General features: G+C 44.7%; 1 protein-coding gene across 37 annotated transcripts in view; it reads left to right on the top strand.

The window, feature by feature from the left end:
- Window positions 1–22,001, top strand: part of MAPKAP1 (MAPK associated protein 1) — a 233,864-nt gene that overhangs the window by 187,945 nt on the left and 23,918 nt on the right. For 35 of the 37 annotated variants that reach the window (XM_086325179.1, XM_086325173.1, XM_086325189.1 and 32 more), the window contains 2 exons: window positions 1,292–1,432; window positions 16,964–17,101. In XM_086325179.1, coding sequence (XP_086181305.1) covers window positions 1,292–1,432; window positions 16,964–17,101 — 279 coding nt within the window. Of the gene's footprint in view, window positions 1–1,291; window positions 1,433–16,963; window positions 17,102–19,345; window positions 19,708–22,001 lie in introns of those variants that run through there. The other 2 variants (XM_086325190.1, XM_086325191.1) reach the window with 1 other exon arrangement.

Here is a 22,001-nt window from a genome sequence, read left to right on the forward strand (position 1 = left end):
TTTAATGAGAGCATGCCAGTTGCCTGTCCTGCATGCAGGAGAAGATGTAGAGATGAATAAGAAACTTCCCTGATCCTCACAAAGGTCCCAATTTAAGAGCAACCACTCAACAGTTCTAGTGCAAGGCTGGACGTGATCCACTGTGACAAGGGAATAAAAGTAACCATGACTGCTGTTTATTACGTGTGTTGTATGTTAGATTCTTTCAGTACATTTTGATATTCTATGGATGGCAGAGTCTAGGGTTCAGAGAAATAGTCACATGTCCAACATTATTCTTGGAGACAGAGCCAGAAGTTGAGCCCAGGTCTTCCTGGCTCCAGAGTCCAGTATAAACCAGCTGCTGTGGAGTTCAGGGAGAGCTGGAGTCTGACTAGCCTGGGCAGAGTTTTGACAGAAGGGATGTTCTGGGCCAAGAGCACCACATGAGCAAGGGCCCAGAAGCAGAGAAACCTGAACCTGTACACAGTCTGAGGAGTTTGAGAATTGCTTAGAGAAGGTATGTGTGAAAAGTGACAAGTGGGAAGCTTTTGTTTCAGTAAGACTGGACAGCCTTGATTGCTTGACTGAAAAGAGTGCGCTTCATTCAGGAGGCTTTGGGAAGCCAGGGAGGATTTCTGAGTTCCAGTGTTCTTACTTGTCCCCAGTATCTGAGTATTTGGTGTGCACAAAGCTCTGACTAGATGTTTGATGAGTGAATAACTGATCAAAGCTTTAGAAAGACAAACTGGAAAGTCCTGTAGGAGCTGGATTGCTGAGGAGCCTGGTGGCCAGGAGGCCACTGAGGAGACTGCCACGGCCATCTAGGTGTAAGCAGGCTCGTAGCTGAACCAGTGGAGGCTGCGGGCCACGGGCCACGGAGCTCATAAACAGACGGTTTGAGAATCTTGGAAAGGACAAGCATTCTTCAAGGAACACGGATTACTCTTATGATCAGGAAAATTATTAGAAAAAGAAGCAAGAATCTGAGTAACCATATTTTTGTGACTTTGACTTACTCTTGTGGAAACACAGCTTCTGGTGAGCAGGGGTTTTTCTGCCCTCTGTATGGCTGCTGCCCTACCAGGGGGCTGCCGTGGAACAAGGCCGTGTTTGTGGAATTAATTGTTGAGTGATTAATATGTTGCCGTGCTCTGTTTACTGGAATGGCATTATTAAGTCATCACTCAGCCTTTTCTTTTCCAAATTAAATAGCCCATATTATTTTAATTTATCCCAAAGCATTTTAAAGCAGACACCATTTGCCAAGCCTCATGTATCTTTATGTGTTAAACTGCTCTTTCCTCCCCAGGTTCAAGGGCAGACGGGGTTTTTGAGGAGGATTCGCAGATTGACATAGCTACAGTACAGGATATGTTGAGCAGCCACCACTACAAGTCGTTTAAAGTCAGCATGATCCACAGACTCCGCTTCACAACCGACGTCCAGTTAGGTAAGTGCGTGGACAAATGACGGACTTCCTGTAAGTGGTCAGAGTCGGAATGGGGAGAGAAACCGCCTGCCGCCTTTGTGTGGCCTGAATGACAAGCGGTAGTTTGTTTTCAGAGCACATGTTGAAACAATGAAATTTAAAGGCACTCCTTTTTGCCACCTGAGAGCTCTGTCTTGTCTTCTTTTTTATGAAGCGGAAGATTAGAAATAGAACTAACTCGAGACTCTTTTCAGACTGATTGACTTCTGTGGAGTTCCATGATTCCCATTCTGTAATTTGCTCACATCCTCTCCTTAGAGCTGCTTTGTAACATCACCACTTGCCTGTTCTCGTTCTGTGAATTCATTGCTAGTCATTCATGCCTTTATTCAGGAGGCTTTTTTTAATGATCTCAGAAGCTATACTTGGATCCACACCAGATAATCTGGAACTAAAATTCAGTTAATATGTGGGGTCAATTTGTTTCCATGAAGCGCTGAATTTCTATTATGACTTACACCTAACAGGAGTAGAAAAAATGCCGTGGTTGTCAGCATGATATGAACACCACACCATCCTCCTCCTCATGGCTGTTACCTAGAGATGTCCTCACGTGTGAGTGCTGTACATGCGTTACTAACCTACCTAAAATGTAGGTACTTTTACTGTCTCCATCTGGCAGAGAAGGTATGAAATAGATGAGGTGCATAGAGGTGATGTCTCATGCCCACACTTACACAGCAGGTGGTTTCAGGGAAGAATCCTGGTCTGGCTAATGTGAGTGCCCCCATTTCCTAACAGAGGATGATGGGAGGGGGGCAGTGGGTACAGGTGCCAGGCTGTCTCAGTCAAGGAGCTGGCCTCTTCCCGGGCTCTGCTGGGACCTCAGCCACACCACCCCTTCCTGGGCATCCTTTACTTCATGTGTAAAGGGAGAAAGCTTGAATTCTAACTCTAAGACTCATGAATGTTCTATTTCTCACAAAGGTTTCATATGTGTCTCATAATAAAACCTTTTCTTACATGGGCATTAGTCCAGCTAATTTGTGATAAGTTTCAAGAATCTCTCAAATATCTCTTACCAGCTTGACTGACAGGAGCTTGAAGTAAGCTGACAGTAGCTTAGTAATTAAGAGATGAGCACTGGAATCACATCTGGTTTAAATTGTGACTCTGTCAACAACCAGCCATATTAGGCAATGTCTTAATCTTTCTGAGCCTCGATTCTGTTCTGTTTAAATGAGAATGTGAGTGTGCCAGCTTCTTAGGATTACTGTGGGGAGCAAGTCAGATACTCCATCGAGCTTAGCCGAGGCCTGGCAGTTGGTAGACCCTCTTAAGCAAGATCTGTTAGTGGAGATGCCACACAGTGGAAGCTTGGAGGACAGACCCAAGAGTTAGAAGTCTCGGTTCAAACCCTGACTCATTCGTTAGCTGTATCAGCACAGGCAAGGGATGCAAAGCTACAGTCTCCTCCTTTGTAAGATGAAGATAATAGTCTCTATCTCACAGATGGGGTGATTATGGGGACCAAATGTCTTATCACACGTGGAATACTTAGAAAGGCCCTGGCACATAGCAAGTTCTCAATAAACATCAGCTTCTAAGATGATGGTTATTATGACAGACGAAATAGAGAAATTAGCACCAGTGTCTTAGAATCAGAACACACAGAACCCATCTTTTTTCCTGCTCTGTAGACCTCTTTATCCTTTATCCCTCCTCACAAAAAACCTCCAAAATGGTACAAAAGGCTTATTTAATTTTGATTGTTAAAACATAAGGTTCTTCAGTGTTTTTCTTCCTAAAGGTGCTTTTTCTGGTATCTCTCATAGAAGTAAAAATAATGAGGCTCAAAAACAAGCCAGAAAGGGGGTGAAAGCACATGCTGTACGGTTCCATCTATATAATGTTCAGAAATACACAAAGATAATCTGTAGACGTAATGATGGTGGTTATCAGGGCTGAAGAGACTACAGCGACTGGAGAGGGAGCATCTGGGGTGCTGGTAAGGTTCTGTTTCTTGGTCCGGGTGCTGATTACATGACTTCTGTAGACTTGGTGGGAAAGTCAGGTTTTATATAGTCTTAGGCTTTATGCACTTTCTGTTTGTATATCCTCAGTTAAAAGTTTGCGAAGATAAGAGTGCTACTCATACATCGTTCGTGCTTGCCTGCGATTCTTTCCCAGTAACAGAAGGTCTGCTTTTTCTGAGTGGTTCCAACTTTAAGAAGCCCAGAAATTTAAGAATTTCTAACTAGCCTGACTGCAGTCGAGATAGAGGTCCAGGGTGCAAGGCGGGGATTCTCCCAGGCGAGCATAATCAGCAAACCCATGCCTGCTGTTTCCCCAGGTGGAAAGCAGTGCCTTGGAAAGATAACCGATAGTGTGGACTTCTGTCCCAAAATTTTTTCTGAAGGGTAAAAGCCAAACTTGAATTCATCAGATTCTGATCTGTATATTTATTCAAAGGGAAAAGTTCACAAGAGGATCTGTGCCAAGACACCCAACTCTGCAGGGAACAGTGGGTTTGAATCCCAGCTTTACTGCTTACCTGCAGCTTACCTAAGCTTAGACAAGTTCCTTCCTTTTTCGGTCTTCATGTTTGTCATTTATGAAGTGGGAATTATAATGTTTACCTTTCAAGACTATGTATGAAAGTGGCCCACAGGAGTTTATCTTAGTGTTATCATTGTCTCTAATATTTATTTTATTTATTGCTTTCTCTCCTGTTCCACCATCTTGAAAGTATTTAACCAGATCACTCAGATTAGGTAGTCGCTCTATTGGCAAGGGGCTTCCCTGTGGCTCAGCTGGTAAAGAATCTGCCTGCAATGCGGGAGACCTAGGTTCGATCCCTGGGTTGGGAAGATCCTCTGGAGAAGAGAAAGGCTACCCACTCCAGTAATGTGGCCTAGAGAATTCCATGGACTGTACCGTCCATAGGGTCAGAGAGTTGGACACAACGGATTGACTTTCGCTTTCACTTTCTATTGGCAAAGTCATGGTGTGGACTTGTCAAGTAGGCATGGATGATGCTGGTAACCCAAGTATCTCTCTAGAGCATTGGTTCTCAGAAGCAAGATGACTGGGAAGCTGGTTGCAGTCAGCTCTGGATGTTTCCAGTGACACCCATAGCGCCCTCTGGTGGACAGTCACAACTGAGGCACTTCTAAAATAGGTCTCAGCATTTGTTTCCATTATGAATCTAAATTTAGTCTTTAGCATTGTAAGCAAAAGCTTCATTAATTAATCTTAAGTACAATAATTTTGTGACAGTTGGATAACCATGCCAATCAGTGCTATATCATGCAGTGAATAAGTCCACTTCCTGTTCCCATGTACGTGAATTCAGATACAGACTTCCTCCTTGGAAAGCAAATGGTAACACCCTCTTATTCTCACAACAACAAAAGCCTGCACGCAGCAGTCTGGAAATTCTTCCTTTCTGAAACAGAATCAACTGCGAAGTCCAGGGCAGCACACAGTCTTTATGAGCAGTCAAGTGAGCAGCTGGATTCTGAGATCAGTAAATAATTTATTTTATTTCAACTGACTAGCCAGGTGCTTCAGATCTTTCCTGACACTGATGGATGGTCTCCTCTGCTCGTCCATCCTGTGTCAGTCAGAGCAGAGATTTCACTTGCCCCCTGTGGCAAGTTCTTCTAAGCGGTAAGTGTCTGTGTGCGGCATTCACCCAGCAGCGCTGCCGATCCCAGAGAAGACCAGCCGTGCACTCTGAGTGAGTGGTACCTGAGAACACGTTGCCGCGGCTCAGCATCCCCGGGCTCCACGGTGCCGTCACAGCGGCCTGCCTCCCAATTGAGGAGCAGGGGCCGATGTTCCAGTTTTAACCATCTGCCACTTGTTTCTGCAAAAGTCAGGGAATAAGAGACTCAGATTTTGATCTGCAGCACCCCAGATTCAATCAATTTTCCCCAGACTTTTATGTGAATGAAAAACTTTATCGGAGGCCATTCATGAAATGTAGGGCAACGATCTAATCTTTTTAAATAGTTAACAAGAAAAATTATAATTGTTAAAGTGAAGTGAAAGTTACTCAGTCACATCTGACTCTTTGCGACCCCATGGACTATACAGCTCATGGAATTCTCCAGGCCAGAATACTGGAGTGGGTAGCCTTTCCCTTCTGCAGGGAAATCTTCCCAACCCAGGGATCGAACCCAGGTCTCCCACATTGCAGGCAGATTCTTTACCAGCTGAGCCACAAGGGAAGCTCTATAATTTTTAAAAGCAGATATAATTTATCAAATGCTTGCTATATGCCAGGCACTCTGCTGGTCATTCTTACATGCATTGTCTCCTGGATCATAGGCCTTTATTAGATAGTACTGATATTATCTCTATTTTTTTATGTGAGAAAAGTGGGGTGTAGGGGAAATCTAGTAAGTAGTGAAGCTGAGATCAGAACCCAGGACTGTCTGAGGCTGAGGTCTCTGGCTAACCACTGGATCATTCCTTGCAAGCAGATCCTCCTTGCACCAATACTCTATTCCTATAACAATGTATGGTATACAGTGAACTTTCACCCCTTTACCCTATTTAATTGACACAGCACATTGACAATGCTATTCCCATTTCATGACAGAAAACTGACATTTGGAAGCATTAATGAAATCCTGTGATGCATATAAAGCACTTAGTGCTTACTGGCACTTAGCTGTTACTTAACAAGTACTGTCTTGCCCTCCCCCTCAGTCATCACATACACAGTAGGATATCCATCCCAGTAGCAGAACTGGGACTGAAACTCAATCCTGTACACTCAGTCCAGTCCATCACATGACAGACACCTTGGTCATTAATAGTGTCCCTTCACCAAGGAAGTGATTACTTCTAGTTGGCCCATTCCAAACATGCTCTGCATCCTTTACTCTTCTCCGTCCCTTAGCATCTGGAGGTCGGTGTCAGGGTAGCGTGTGTGCTGCTAGACCCTCCTCCATTCACACTGCTGACCAATCACTGCACCTCTTCCCTCTGGCACAGACCTGACCCCTTTCCAACACAGCCCAGAAGCAGCACCCACCAATCAGTTGGTATTGGTTCTTAGGCTGAAATCTGTTTGCCATCCTTGCTCTACCAGCCCAGAAAACTCACCAGACAAGGCCATCATGCCTGACCGTTCCTATATTTCCCAAAAACGTTTTTGGATTTTGTTTTCATCTTGTCTGCTTCCCTTCCATGTTGGGCCTAAAAGCACAGATGCCCTTTAAGGGTAGACCTTGCTTGAACTTATGCTAAGTTGAAATTTTTTTCCATTAACTTGAGCTCCTGTATGCTTGACCGCAGGATCAGGCACTAAGACATGTTGCTGCTGCTGCTGCTGCTAAGTCGCTTCAGTCGTGTCCAACTTTGTGCAACCCCATAGACGGAAGCCCACCAGGCTCCCCTGTCCCTGGGATTCTCCAGGCAAGAACACTGGAGTTCTTGAGTACACTGGAGCGTACTCAAGAGTGTACTCAAGGAGCCTAAGTACACTGGAGTGGGTTGCCATTTCCTTCTCCAATGCAGGAAAGTGAAAAGTGAAAGTGAAGTCGCTCAGTTGCGCCCAACTCATAGCGACCTCATGGACTGCAGCCTACCAGGCTCCTCCATCCATGGGATTTTCCAGGCAAAAATACTGGAATGGGTTGCTAAGACATGGTTGCTACCCAAACATCCCAAGGCTGGCAGGTTGAAGTAGGTTTAGGGAAATTGACTCTACAACATCAAAAGGTAGACTTCCTTGATGGTCCAATGGTTAAGTCTGAGCCTCCACTGCAGAGGGCATGGGTTCCATCCCTGGTTGGGGAACTAAAATTGCGTTTGCCACATGATGTGGTCAAAAAGTTAAGAAAAGGATCAGATGGCGAATGCCAGCCATGATCTAAGAAGCCCATAGTATACTATCAATAAGTTCTTGTTATCTGGCTTATAGAAACTGAATTAATTATGACACACCAGCCACAGGGCTGCCAATAAACCCATGTAAGAATCAAGACAGGGAAGGCCTGTCATTTACATGCTACTGTAAAGCAGCAGTTCCTACCATGACCGTGTATCAGAATCACCAACTCCTGGCCTCGTCCCAGATCTGTTGGCTCAGAATCTCCTCTTAATTGTGCGGTTTGGGAAATGCAGTCTCACAGTATTCAAAGGACTTTCTTGCCCCTTATCTCTTTGTCCAAGGCTTGTTTTTACTGATTGGGCAGGTCAGCCTGGTTTTCCCAGCACAGGGTCTCAGGCTGAGAAGTGTTTTGATAGTCATGCCACTTGTGCTAACTTGAGCCCTTCACCTTCTCAATTGCCAGTATTGACCATCTCCACATCACTAAAAGAATATATCACTGAACATATACCATGAATTCCATCCATGTCATTATTGTGTAAAATTATAAAATAACCTCTACCAAAAGTTTCAATGGTTACCTCCGTTCTCTCTTCATAAAGCAGTCCATAGGCATAATCATAACACTTCTGATCACAGTATTTTGTTAACAGAAGTATCAAGTACAGTAGCACATACCTTAGAGAAGCAAAGAGGGCTTTGTCTTACACCAGCTCCAGTCAGGTTTGTAATGACTGCCCAGAGCATTGCGCTGAGGTAGCATCTCAGGCTGGATCTGAGAGCAACGTCAACTCGGTGATTGATTAAAAATGTCTGCCCTGGGCCTGAGCATGACGAGAGGCAGCGTGTTTGCCATTTGTTGTCATTATTTAATCCATTGGCCAGTACCTACAAGCCAGCCCTCAAGAGAAGACCTTATCACAGTGTTACTTATACATAGCATGCAAACTTAAGAACACATTACAACACAGGACTGCCTGAGTGAAATCTACATCGGTGGCCTGGGCTGATTACTCTTCAGGCTCACTCTGACACTAAAAGTAGTTCATGTGGCTGTTTGAATAAAATATATGCCCCTGTTACTTTCCGCTGGAGTACCTGTGGAGTATATAGTTCAAGTAATGACACAATCCTGAAATGTGTGGTCTTAAGAAACGGACCAATCTTCCTTCCATGTTTCCATCTCAGATTGAATACTAAGGAGATAACCCTTCTCCGTGCAGAGACACTAAAATGTTCATGGGGAGACATGCATTGTGCTTAGCTCCAAGATCCCTGGATCCGCTGAGTAATTTGGAATGCAAATTCTAGCATTCTAAGTACTCGTAACAATAAGGTAGTAAGAAATTCTAGTATTAAATGATGGTTCTCTTCCTATTGTGGCAACATTTTCTGAACCAAAAGTTGGAACAGAATTTAACAAATCCTAGTGAACCTGTGAAGTAGCAGGACAGACACTGTCAAGACTTCCTCCAGAAAATGTCTTTACCGCATTAGTGCTTAATGCAGTGATCAAGTCAAGGGAAAATCTCCTGACGGAAAATGTCAGAAGCTCGAGGGGCTTCTTCCAACTGTATGCTTTCCTCTCCACTCCCAGATCTTCTCTTTTGAGAATCCCTACTGGGTAATCCAGGATTACTAATGACAATGTGCCAGGCTCCTCAGATCGCTAAGAAAGAATTAAGAACTGGAAAAAGTGGATAACCATTGGCATAATGGAAGTTAATGGGAATCAGATAGGTGAAAGTTGACCAAGGTTCCATATTCTTTTTACCACTTCCTCATCCTTGGCACTTGAGCTCCACCAGTGTACTGAGCATGGGGAAGATCTGATGTTTCCTCATTCTGCAGGTGATTAAATATAAATTCTCTTAAGAAACAACATTACTGCTTCCTCACATTTAAGTTCACCTGAGGTATATTTGCTAAGTCGCTTCAGTCGTGTCTGACTCTTTGCAGTCCTTTGGACTGTAGCCCACCAGGCTCCTCTATCCATGGGATTCTCCAGGGAAGAGTATTGGAGTGGGTTGCCATGCCCTCCTCCAGGGGATCTTCCCCACCCAGGGAGTGAGCATTGGCAGGTTCTTTACCACTAATGCCCCCCGAGAACCATGTATTTACCAGGAGAATATTTAGTTTGGGAACCTAACTTTGCCAGTATAAAATCTTTGCAGCTGCCTTCTCTACAGCGAGAATTTAGCCCTCATCCAAGGATGGGTGTTACTGAGATTATAGTCCAGGGTCTGGTTTAGTAAGCTCCTTGTGCTGAGCACCGTGCTGAGTTCTGCTGTACAGACATGGGCTCATTTGTGGTCAGGCCACCTCTGCGTTTGCACTCCAAGGGTAATAGTCTAGTCAAGTATAGCAGACTTGTTCCCAAGTCTCTAACTAATCTTACATTGAAATTGGCCACATTTAGCTCTGGATCCCAAGTGATTTGGGGATGTTTTTCCACTTAACAGAACTAGTGATCCACTTGATCTCAAGAATGTAAGGTTCTGCTGATCTCGTTTTGGATCCCTGATAAATTGTCGGAGACTGTGCATTTTATGCTGCAATGCATTTGACCATTATAAAAGTGCATAGTGAGATACACTGGGTCTTTGTAAGCCCCAGCTTATTCGTTTGGGGATATGAATTATGTTGTAGCTCTGTCATTAATGGGTGACATCAGACAAGGCATATCCCAGCCCTGAGCTTCAATTTCTTTGTATGGAGAATGAAAGTCCCAGACTAGGTGATCTCTCAGGTCTCATTAAGCCCAAACAGCCTGTGTATCTGATCCTGTGTGTAAATTCAGAAAAGTTTCAAAGACTTCCCTGCCTGCTCTGTGGATGCTATTGATTGCTATATAGATTTAGCAAAATCCACTCTGGCAAGGAGTTGTTCAGTGGCCCTCCCAGGGGGCTTTTCCAGGCTTTCGCAGGCTGTAGGTAACCGGAAGACAAGAGGATTGTAGAACTGTGTAAAAAGAGACTCTGGGGTTTACCAGTGGTGGGGCTTTTGTCGTCTCAGACTCGCGGTTGTAGGAAAGTGATGAATGAACCACAGCTCGTGATGTCTGAGCAAATAAGCAGTAACTCAGGAAAACACTGAGGTGTGGGATGCTAAATGCTGAAACACACTGGTGTTTCAGCTTCTGGGAAGGGCGTTTTAAGTGTGCCCTGAGGGGGGCTGTGCCTTCTAAGAGCCACACATGGCCCTCGGGGACAGTAGGGAACAGCTGAGGGGTCAGAACACACACTGGACTTGGTCCCATAGACCTGGGCTTCAGCCCCAACCTCGCTGTTTACTGACATGGTTCACCCTGGGCAAGTGTGGCAGTTCACCTTCCTGCGGTCGTTTTAGTAGTAATCCTCATACTGATTGAGCCCTTACAATGTCCCAGGCGCTCTGCTCTTTTCTGCATGCTTAGGCCATTCCACCTTCATGATGCCCTGCAAGTTGGTACTGTTCCCCATTTTACAAGGGAGGAAGCTCAGGCTCACCGAGGGAGACTGCCACTTTGCCCAGGATAACATCAGCAGATCAAGATCTCCAGATTAATGACCTGGAGACCATGCAGGGCAGGGGTTCCCTAGCACCAGGGTTTCCACAGCTTCAGGTGTGAAAATGTTCTTCCTGATTTTGAATTGATCTCTTGGAGGTTGCCAGGAAGAAGTTTGCCCTCTTGGGGATAGGAGGCTATTGCCAGGATTCATGGGGTTGAGAGCATTGGTCTCCGCAATTGGACAGTCATTCTGGATCCTGGTGTTTCCCATACTGGGGTATAGAGTGGCTCCCCAAGAGAATCACCCCCCACCCTCACCCCAGACTAGAGCCTGGCAGGTCCCTCGTTCATATCCCTCCTGTGACTCTCCAAGCTCACACTCGTCCTGACCATCATCTCTTGATCTGTGTCACATCCCTTAGCCTAGTGCCTGACTCCGGATAGCAGCAGTCATGAGAAGTAGTAGTAGGTGTCCCTGTGTATGTGAATTGCTCAGTTGTGTCCAACTCTTTGCAACCCCAAGGACTGTAGCCCACCAGGCTCCTCTGCCCATGGGATTCTCCAGGCAAGAATACTGGAGTGGGTAGCCAGTCCCTTCTCCAGGGAGTCTTCCCGACCTAGGGATCAAACTGGTGTCTTGTGCATTGCAAGCAGATTCTTTACCATCTGAGCCATGACAGAAGGCCGCTAGCTATGGATTAAGCACGATGGCTGACACTTTTACAAGTCTTATTTCATTCAATCCTTATAACAAGCCCATGAGGTGGATTCTATTATTGCCAGTTTTTTAGCAAGTTTCCCAAAATCACAGCATTAGAAAATAGGGAAGCTGATCCCCAAAGTCAGGATCAGGAATGTCTGACTCCAGAGTTCCCTGTCCCTAACCTCTATGCCACTGCCTTGAAATACAAACTGGGCTGCTCCTGCCTTCCTGATAGAGATATGCTGAGCTTGTGATAAGTTGCTACACATGAAAGGACCCAGCACAGAGATTGTCCAGGGTAGGTGCCCAGTCTGTGTTAGCAGAAATAATGCACAGGGCTAATTTCCTCGTAGGGAAATCTTTCAGTTAGCTAAAACAGACACAGGTCTCCTGGTGATAACTCTAAGGCCTTGGACAAATAGTCTCCCCAGAGAGTTGTATATACGTTAGAGTTGCATTTTTGTTTATTTTGAGCTGTCTTGTTAAGGAAGGATTTATACGCTGGCGTTGATGTAGGACAGCAATCAGGCAGTGTTTTCTGCTTTGACAGTTGGTGTGATAGTTTGCTCCCAGTGAAGTTTGACTCACTGTATCTGGAAGCTGTCAGAAGTGGGAACATGAAAAGGTCATGACGGATGGCTTTGGATAAGTGGGTTGGGGAAGAGAGCTGGTAAAGGAGACAAATGGCCTCCCTTGTTTCCGAGGGAAGGGGCCAGCCTGCGTCCTGTCTTCCTCCTCACTGGCCGAGCCTGCTGAAGTGGAGCCTCCCAGGCACCGTAGGTCAGAGTGGCACCCCTGTTTGCAGCCCTGTGGGTACCGCAGGACTGCTCGGGGGAGGTCGTCTCCAGTTTAGAATCACTTCTCATCATTACCAGTTACAGAATTTAACATACTCCTGTCCTCTCATGTTTTAAAAATTGGGAAAGCGTTCTGAATTCTAAAGTAGAAACCAACCCCCACCAAAAAAGTCAACTTTTAAAATGATGTTTGTTTTTATTTTGGTGAAATTACCACTGGCCAGAGTTGACTTAACCTATGAAGCATATCCTTTTGACCTCTTTTCTATAAATATTTTCCCTGTCCTTTTCACCTAGCATCATAAGAATTTTTCCAAATCAGAGCTTTGTTTATGCTTAGTTTTTCATGGTTGCATTGTGTTCCTACATGGTTGTCTTAACTAGTCCTCTATTGTTGGCCGTTTAAGTTAGAGAAATGTAAACTTAATAGAAACCAGCTTTCCCTTCTTTTCTTGGACATAGATTTACCATTTGAATTGCCTGTTAATCATGCATAAACGACACTTCAAGGAGTGCCTCTGCCTTTCCTTTAGAAGAAAGTGAAATTGTTAGTCGCTCAGTTATGTCCAACTGACTCCGTGTGACTCCACGGACTGTAGCCCGCCAGGCTCCTCTGTCCATGAGATTCTCCAGACAAAAATACTGGAGTGGGTTGGCATTTCCTGCTCCAGGGGATCTTCCCGACCCAGGAATCGAACCTGGGTCTCCTGCAGTGCAGGTAGATTCTTTACCAGCTGAGCCACCAAGGAAGCCCTTTTCTTCAGAGACTTGACACAAAACTCTAGCCAGGGAAATCAGAACATGCTCAGCGGTTGAACAGAAGAATATTGATAGAACTTCATGCTTCAGTTTGCCACATACGAACAAAATTAAAGGTGTGCATTTATTGGCTGCTGCTGCTGCCAAGTCGCTTCAGTCATGTCCAACTCTGTGCGACCCCATAGACAGCAGCCCACGAGGCTCCCCCGTCCCTGGGATTCTCCAGGCAAGAACACTGGAGTGGGTTGCCATTGCCTTCTCCAATTTATTGGCACATTTGAAAATTATTTGTTCCTTGGTGAAAATGAAGAGAGAAGATTAAAGACTGGGTGAGGAACGATGGGGTAAGTCCCACACTCGGGACCCGGATGGCTCTGGGTATGAACACGGCTTTCCCACTTAAACACTCCCCAGCCTTAAACCAGCGCCTTCCCTTCTCCTAGCACAGGTTATATACAGCTCCTCGCACAGTTCTGGCAGAATAATGCTGGGGCTGAGAGGACACGTTCTGGAACCAGGTTACCTGGCTTTCTTCCCATTCCGGCTCTGCCCCTTGGCAGCTGTGTGAACTTGGGCAAGTTACATCTCCTCCCCGTGGTTTCGAGTTCCTCATCTATAAAATAGAAGAAAACACAGGAACCGACCTCATATGGTGGTTGTGAGATTGGCATCAGTGCACACAAGGGGTTCCTACCCTTTCTGGCACAGAGTTGGTACCAGTTAATGCCTCACCACCCTTTGCCCCCGACCTGGCCTGTAGCACCAGCCTCCAAACTGCTCTCCTCTCCACCAGGCTGCCTTGTCCTTTCAGCTCCAGGCCGGGGCCCCAAGAGGTCTGTTTGCTTCAGGCTAAATTCCGCAGTGGAGACTGGTGGGTGTGCTCAGGAAAGTGGGCTCCGATGGTGCTGCCGCTTGTCCGGCAGAAGCGAGCAGGGTCCTGTGAGGCCGTGTGCCCCGCTTTAAGAAGCCAGACTCACACATCTTAAGGAGGGGAAGATTATTTAATGTAGAAAAGGATTTTTCCCATCAGGAGAGATTCCCCTACAGGCTTCTTTAAATAGTGACTCCTCTAGGCAGGCAAGTGTTTTACAGATCATTAACTGCTTGACTGAAAGCCTGCAGGGCAGAGAAAGTTAAAACTAAAGTGTTGGGAGCCCCTGCCAATTACAGATCAATCCAAAATGAAGATAAAGTATCTCTGAAACTAGAAGTCACTGGGAAAATGTGATTTGATTCAGAAAAAATCTGATTTCCACGCAGCTGTTCTGAAATATACCGCTTGTTTCAGTGGTGTTCCACCTGCCTGCCTGTCTTGATCCTAATGCATTCAACTCCCACATCTTCATCCCCAAACCGCAGACTTGGGGGTTCCCCCTGGTGAATGGTGACTACACAATAACCCCAGGGAAGGGTGTGTTTGGGAAAGTGTTCTTGTGGTGGAACAGAGCTTAGGCTACTGATGCTAAGATACAGCCCATAATGGATGAACTCTACAGGAACAATTTGCAGATAAAAATAATAGAAGTTAAAGTGTACTTTACATGATAAAAGAAAGATGAAAGAGGACGAGAGTCTGTTACATCTGAGATGGTTACAAAAGTCCTGCTTTGTGAAGTAGGCTCTGTTGAAAAGATTGATGCAATGGGGAGTGACCTTGGCTTGGAGCAGGAGCTGGTGATGTATGTATGCGCATCCCTCTGCTAAATGGACCCAGATTTGTAGCACTAATATACATGGGAGCCCAGAACCAAACTCAGTACGGCAATAAATCAACAGCCACTTTGGGTGTCATTTCTGGTTTATATTCCACTATTGTTCTATCACTTTAATTCATGTCACTATCATCTTTTCATCTGGAACAGTTTTATATAATTTTCCAGTGGAGTTACCTGACAAATCCTATCAAATTAACAAGCTACATTAACAATATTGACTGACTACGGCTTCAGGAGTTGCAGGGCCATAGAACAAAATTTTAAAACCGTGTCTCTCTGATGATGATTTTCCCCCTCCCTTTCTGAGAAAGGAATGTGGGGCAGAGTTTATTCCACAGAAGAGATATGCACATTTATTTTGCTCTGCTCGTTTTGACTTTTATAAATGTCAAAATAAGAAGCAGAGGAAGGCAGGGAATGGGGAGCCACTTACAACCAACAATCATGGTGTAAGTACTTTTCTTCTTTCAGGGAACTATAGAAATGTCCAGATCTTTAACAATTAATGACCAAATTGGAGGGAAGAGTGTGACTGGGTAGTCATAATCTATTTTAAGTGAAATGTAATAAAATCAGTCTCCTGATGCATTCTCACCCTCCTGAAATCATCTAGACCTGAACGTCCAGAGTCAATTGGGCTGATGACATTATGCCTAATTGAAATATGGCATTCCTGAAAGATGCCTAATGACAAATTCCAGCATTCGATTAATTAAAAAAATACCAATTGCTCATCTTTTCCTGAGACCACACAGTAGTGACTGGGGTTAAGCAACTGAACTGCAGGGTCTCCTTCAGATACGGCAGGTGACACTGTGCTGCAGTCTGTCCAGCCTCCTGCCTTTGTCTGGCTGCTATCTGGGATTTCTTTATTCATAAAATAAAATGGAGACAAGTGGAGTGTGTAGCACAACTCATCACTAGGATTTTGTATTTCCGTTCTTTTTTAATTTTAAATTTGGTCTGACTGTGGTCGTTGTGATCTCTTGGTTTTTGTTTTTTAATGTAGCTATTTCTTTTATCTGCCTTATCTTTTGGCCTACCAGGTTTTCTTACATGATAGTTTAGAATTCCTGAGCGTGATCCATAGGATGAAATACGTTAACTGTGGTTGTCTTTTCTGTTGCAGAATGTACATTCGGTGATTTTACCGGTTTCTTATGTCTTCATTTTGCTTGTTCTCACTTTGACCCTGACCTTGAAACTGTGGCCTAAAAATTAATTAATTTTAAGATTCCTTCTGGGGCCTACTCTGGAAGGATATTGAAGGGTTTCGTTTCACTTCATGAACAGATTCCTCAATTTTCAGTAAAACGGAAAAGAGAGCTTCTAGCCTAGATGTTATGTGTCAGGCTGGGCACCGTCTGCTTGGAGATCCAGGAGAGCGTTGCTGTGGTTTCCAAGGTGGTCCCAGGACACCCTGCCTCCTTGGTGCTGTCATGGTCGTCCCAACAGCTTTGCTCCCGGTCACTGCGCAGTGTGTTATGTCTCTCAGGGCTCTGAAAATGAAGCCTGAAGTCCCCATAGTTAACATTCTGGTTCCCTGTTAGAAAGCCTTTGTTGCATAAAGTGCACCCAGGGCTGTCTCCCTTAGCGGAGGAGCAGTACCTCCACAGCCTGAAGCCTTGCGCTTGGAAGGTTTTGCGTGAAGCACCTTGTAGTCCTCCTGTGATTCCCTTTAGATATGCTGTGGACAGTTACTTAGTGTCAGAGGCTTCTTTAGCGAGAGAGCAACTTCTCCTGTGTTTAGTGTGGAAGATTTTTCCAGGTCAGAAGCTCTTCATTGGTAGCCTGGCTGTTTAGGCATAGGTGATTTGACAGCTCTGTCTGCCCAACCCAGATCTTCTACAACAAAACACAGCAGAGACCACTGATCAGAATTGTTTAAATGAACCTTACCTTACAGTTTATTTCACTAATGATATGTAGGTAAGCTCTATATTATATCTTTTCCAAGAAGGAAGGCTTCATAATACCTTCGTATATGGATTTTGGTTGCTGCCCCTCTCCCCACCCCGACCCTGGCTCACCCACCCAGGAGGCCAGACGGGCGGCTTCTCCTTACCATTTGGAATCTCCTTACATCTGTCTTAAGAAGCCCATGGCATTCCCCGAAGCCCTAGAGAGAGTTCATGCTCGTTCAATTTAGGATTTACAAAACAGGTCAGGTGATTCCACTGAAATCACTTACACCTCACACTTCTCGTGGCTTCTCTTCTGTCCTCCCCTCGGCCTTACAGGTATCTCTGGAGACAAAGTGGAGATAGACCCTGTCACGAGTCAGAAAGCCAGCACCAAGTTCTGGATTAAGCAGAAGCCCATCTCGATCGATTCTGACCTGCTCTGTGCCTGTGACCTTGCAGAAGAAAAAAGCCCCAGTGAGTAGTGCCTTTTATTTATGTCCCCGTTCTCTCTCCCCCCCGCTTCCCCTCTGTGTGCTGGGTTCCAGGAGAATATATTGCCACCGTGTCCTTTTTTCCTTGGGTCTCTTTAATTCATTACCAGAAATTTCTTTTAATCAAATGGGATTGTGTTGTGGTACCCAGAGCCTGACACGGGCCCCTCTTCTGCTCAGTCTTGATGGCAGTAGAGAGGCTCACAGTGGCTCCTGACCTCAGTGCCCCCCCACCGCCACCCCCGATGGGGACTAGGGGCTGGGGGCAGCTTCCCGCCAGGAATCTGCACTCCCCAGAGCCCTCATTTCACTTTGTGTTCCCTTCCTCTGCCCGTTTGGGGGGCTGGATGAGTCAGACCCGGACCTGCCTGCCTTCCTGGCCAGATCAAGGGGAGCTGGAGAATTTCCCGTGGCAGCTGAAGACTAGATTTAGATATCCATCATGCCAGAGGTGTCAACACCCTCCAGATTATTGGCAGCTGCATGACCTACCAGCTCGTAATTAAACCCCCGCCTGGTGCTGTGGAAGAGATCACTGCTGGGCTGGCACGCCTCTGGTTAAATTACCAAAGTTGACACAGTCCAAGTGTATATTGTAGCATATATATTTTTGCAGTTCAGTAATTGAGGATAGCCTTTAGATTAATCATGTTTAGGACTTCAGTCCCATGAAAAGACAGAAAGGACACAGGTCATACTGATACTCCTCCATGGAAGAAAGGATTTGTTGTTTGGCCTGGAGAAGGCTATAAGACGCTGGTTCTCACCTTCAGAGCCTGTTAGAATGGAGCCACCCAGCACGCACCCCAGTAGCGTAGCTTCCAACTCAGTAACTTGGAGCACCCGATTTGTGTTAGTCTCCTTTGTTCCAGTGTCTGCTAAACTGGGAACAAATACAAGGAACAGTAAGAAATCTAAAGGCCAGCAAGTGTCTGTAATGTGGCTCCAGTTTTTGAGATAAAACTAACTAAACAGGGACCTAAAGAACAAAACCTGGGCCTGTATACCACCTGGCCTCGTTTATGCGGGGGTGTATAATTGTTTTGTTGAATCCAGCCGTACTACATGGTCTCCTCCTGTCAGCTCCGTAGCCTACAGCTGAGCAAGAAGGGGGACCCTAGTGGTGCAGGGAAAGGAGGAAGGCCGTGCTCACCCCTACCGTCCCACCACCCTGTCGTCCCAGTGAGGCCTCGGTGGCTGCAGAGACAGCATGGCTGCCAGAAGGAGTGGTGAAAAACCGCCTGCTGCTCTGGGGCCCTTGCCCAAAGGCCACCAGAGTCCCTCCTCCTTTAGATAAACATCTTTTTCCTAATCCTCTTCCTCAAGCTAGTCAGCCAATAAAGATGTCATCATTCTAGCATCTTTCTTCCCAAGAACTCAAGATGCTTTGAAAAGTAACATTTTATAAATGCTGCATGTCTCTGAGAAATGAGAGCAGTCCACTTACATGTTACACAGGGGGTTACGCTGGAGTGGAAAGGTTAGGGAAAGAGCTAGAAACAGGATTCAGATTTCCCTTATATTCCTACCAAGACACTTTGCAAGCCAGGCTGGGCTTCAGGCATCAGAAGGTAAAGGATGTAACACACCCAACCTAATAGGGAATAAAGCAGAGATGTACAGCCACTCCTCCTGTTGCCTCTTGAGGCCACTCAGCCAAGAAGTACTTCTCACACATCTCTGAGGGTGAGGCCAAGTTCCAAAGTCTTAGGGATCCAGAGCAGACCTGGGCCCCACCATTTCAGTATTGACGGCCCAGCAGGAGAGTCTTTTGTCGTGTGCTCAGACCTACTTGATGGCTCTGTGTAAAACCTGCACGTGTAGGTCTTGTAGAAGTTCCCCCTCTCACTCTGGAACTGTGACCCTTTGTGAGCAGAGAGGCACGCTGCCTGCCCCAGTAAACACTTCCTGAATCCTTGTCTCCATCACAGCACTTTCAAACCATGTCCCTTAAAACTCTGGGTTCTCGGGAGACCGCCGGGTCCTGTGTGTGTGTCTGTGTGTTTGTGTGTATATGTATGGGTGTGTATGTGTAGGACACAGTTGGGCATGAGGCTTCCCCTTCACCCAAAGGATTCTGCATTTAACTCCAACCAGTTTGAGGATTCTGCACTTGAAAAAGTCAATTGATAAAAAGGATTTTGCTGTTTAAAAAAAAAAATATATATATATATATATTTGAAAGTTGCAGGCTCACAAAATGAAATTCAGACATTGACTGTTTCAGGCTGGTGGCCCATAATTTCCCATCGTGAATTTGGACTGTAGTCTCTGTGAACTACCAGCACACAATCACACGTGGAATTTTGTGCTTCTGCTCTCCCCTCTGCCTGGAATACACCTCCACTCTGACCCTTTCTCTCATTTATGGACACCTCCGTTTCCTCACACCCAGCCCCCTCATTTGTCAAGATCCAGCTCCCAGTGTCAAGACTCTTTCTGTAATTCTGCCCCCTGGAGTTTGCACACACCCCTGGTAAAGCAATTTATACACACTGTGTGTGTGTATTTGAACTCCCACCCCCATCTCCATGCTGAACTCACAGACTAGAGACTGGTTTCCGTAGCCTTGTCCCCTAGCTCAGCACCTTCAGGGTTGTTCTCGGTGAGTGTTCACTGTTGTGAAATAGAACTCAATGAGGCCACAGTTTAGAAATCAAAAGTTATTCAACGTCATTTATATTGTAAAGTGCCCAAAGACGTATTCAATGAATCAGCTTGATGCTGTTACTGTTTTATGATTTCCAGTATCTTCATCAAATTAATTCATTGACTTAATCTAAAAAGTTCATCTTCAAAACCATCATTAGACCACAGAATTAATCTATGGGGCTGCTGCTTCATTTTTTTAAAAGGATTAATGGTAACCCTTTTTTATCTTCTGTGTCTGTTGAACCTTAGAAAAAAGTTATTTTAACAGCACTAAAGAAATGAAAGTCAATATATTTCATAAGTTTAGCCTGTGATTTTTATCAGCATAGTGATGTATGTTTGTAGCTGAGTTTACATCAAAAATTATTCTTGGGGCCTTCTTGAATGAATTATGGCAAAGAGAGAGAGTCTAGAAGTAGATAAGGTTTTTTGATTTCTGCAATATATTTCCTTTTTCATGTTTTTATCTCTTATAACACAAGTGTCTTGCCGAAGACTGGAACGTGTGACCAACTGGAATAATTTAGTTGTGAAAACAGAGCAGACGTGCTATTAAACAGCCCTCTTTACAAAAAGGCAGTAAGTGTTGGGAGGATAATGAAGTTGTCCCCAGTCCTACTTGAGACATGTTTGTCAGAATTTTGAACAGAAAAGAAATGGTTTTTTAAAACCTTCGAGTATGGCCAGTTTGCAGTGTATATTGAGAAAGCTGCTGTCAAACCATTAATCTGGTCGTCATAAAGAACACAACTCAAGTTTAATTGATGCCGAATCCAAAATGTATGTGAACAGCTGACTTGGCAAAGGGACTGAGCGTTGAGAGCGCCTGCAGTGAAACACATCGTTACGTGCACTGTGGAGTCAGAAAGGCCCGGGCTCTGAAGCCATGCGCCGTAAATAGCCATTCTGTGACTCTCTCTGCTCCCCTCGCTTCTCCCTCTTTGGCCATGTTCTCCCAGGGATGATTTATTGCTCTGTCCCTGTGAGTGTTTAAGACTTGGAACTTAATCACTAAATAGATACATGCCTTTAAAAAAAATTGTACATGTAAATATGGACTCTTAACAAAAGTTAGTTGAGAGAAGCAGTGTGTCCACCACCCTGAGAAATTAAGAATAACTTCTGCCTTTCTGGATTTTAAAAAATGCTGTTTGCTGCTATTATTATTCAAATCAGTGATGTCTAAGTCAGATTTTGCCACTCCTTAGGGTATCTTTTGCTGTTTTGAAGGATGTCACTGACCTCTCAAAGATGAATTAATGTGAATTCATTTTAACTGAACAAAGATTTGTATACAGCGTATAGAAGAACGTTTCCAACAGAAAAAAATACAGTTGAATTGTCTCAGAAATATTTCTCTGTCCTTATAAGGTCTAGACATAGGCTTTAAATGTGGTGGGCACTCTTTTTAAGTCCTGGTTTCAAATTCCAATAGTCAAACAAAAGCAAGGACCCTTTCTGTGAAATTAGCACCCATCGGGGACTCTGAAGCTGTATTTAAATAAAGTACCAGACTCAAGGATGCCACGTCTGGTTTTATAAGAAGGTTGTGCAGGTTTAGTCTTTAAAGGAAGCAGCCTATCATTAAGAAATCAGATTTAAACTTTAATAAAGTAGCTGTCGTCTTTATAGCTGAAAAGAGCTCTGTATCTCAATTAAGTATAGATGATATAAAATCTTAAGGAAGCAACATAATAGAAGTAACCTGATTACATTCTCTTGCAATAGTATAATTTAAAGGAAATCAGATTGCATGGATGCTGGTTGTGTTGGGGGTGGATGGGGGGATTGTTTGTTTGGTTTTTTTCGGGGGGTGGGGGGCGGTGGTTCAAAACACTGGATCCAGGGCAGGAACTCTTTGAGATTGTGAGTTTACCAAACTGCAGGAGACTGTTAAGCCCTGGTGAATAGAACCTGCTGGATATTTGAGCTGAGATTCAGTTAAGGTTTTGAGTTAAATTTGCTGGGTTTATTGGTGACCTCCCACTTAAATGAATCTTTCTTTTCATAAGTACTTGACAAGATCTGTAAAGTAGTGTATTTAATTTACTAATTAAATTAAAGCTACTGAATAATGATTTGTCCACATTGATTTAGCTTAAATAGGAAAGATCAGCATTGTTGTGATCTTCAGCAACCTTAATGGCCGAGCCAGTTAAACACAAAGGCCTCTTGTGTTTTATAGGTCAGGAGTACATAGGTAAGCCCTGGCTATAATTGAATTGCCTGCA

The sequence above is a fragment of the Bos grunniens genome, chromosome 11 (genome assembly GCF_055505025.1).
Source record: "Bos grunniens cultivar Pamir isolate PY7600 chromosome 11, Bosgru_T2T1.0, whole genome shotgun sequence".
In the NCBI taxonomy this organism is placed as follows: domain Eukaryota; kingdom Metazoa; phylum Chordata; class Mammalia; order Artiodactyla; family Bovidae; genus Bos; species Bos grunniens.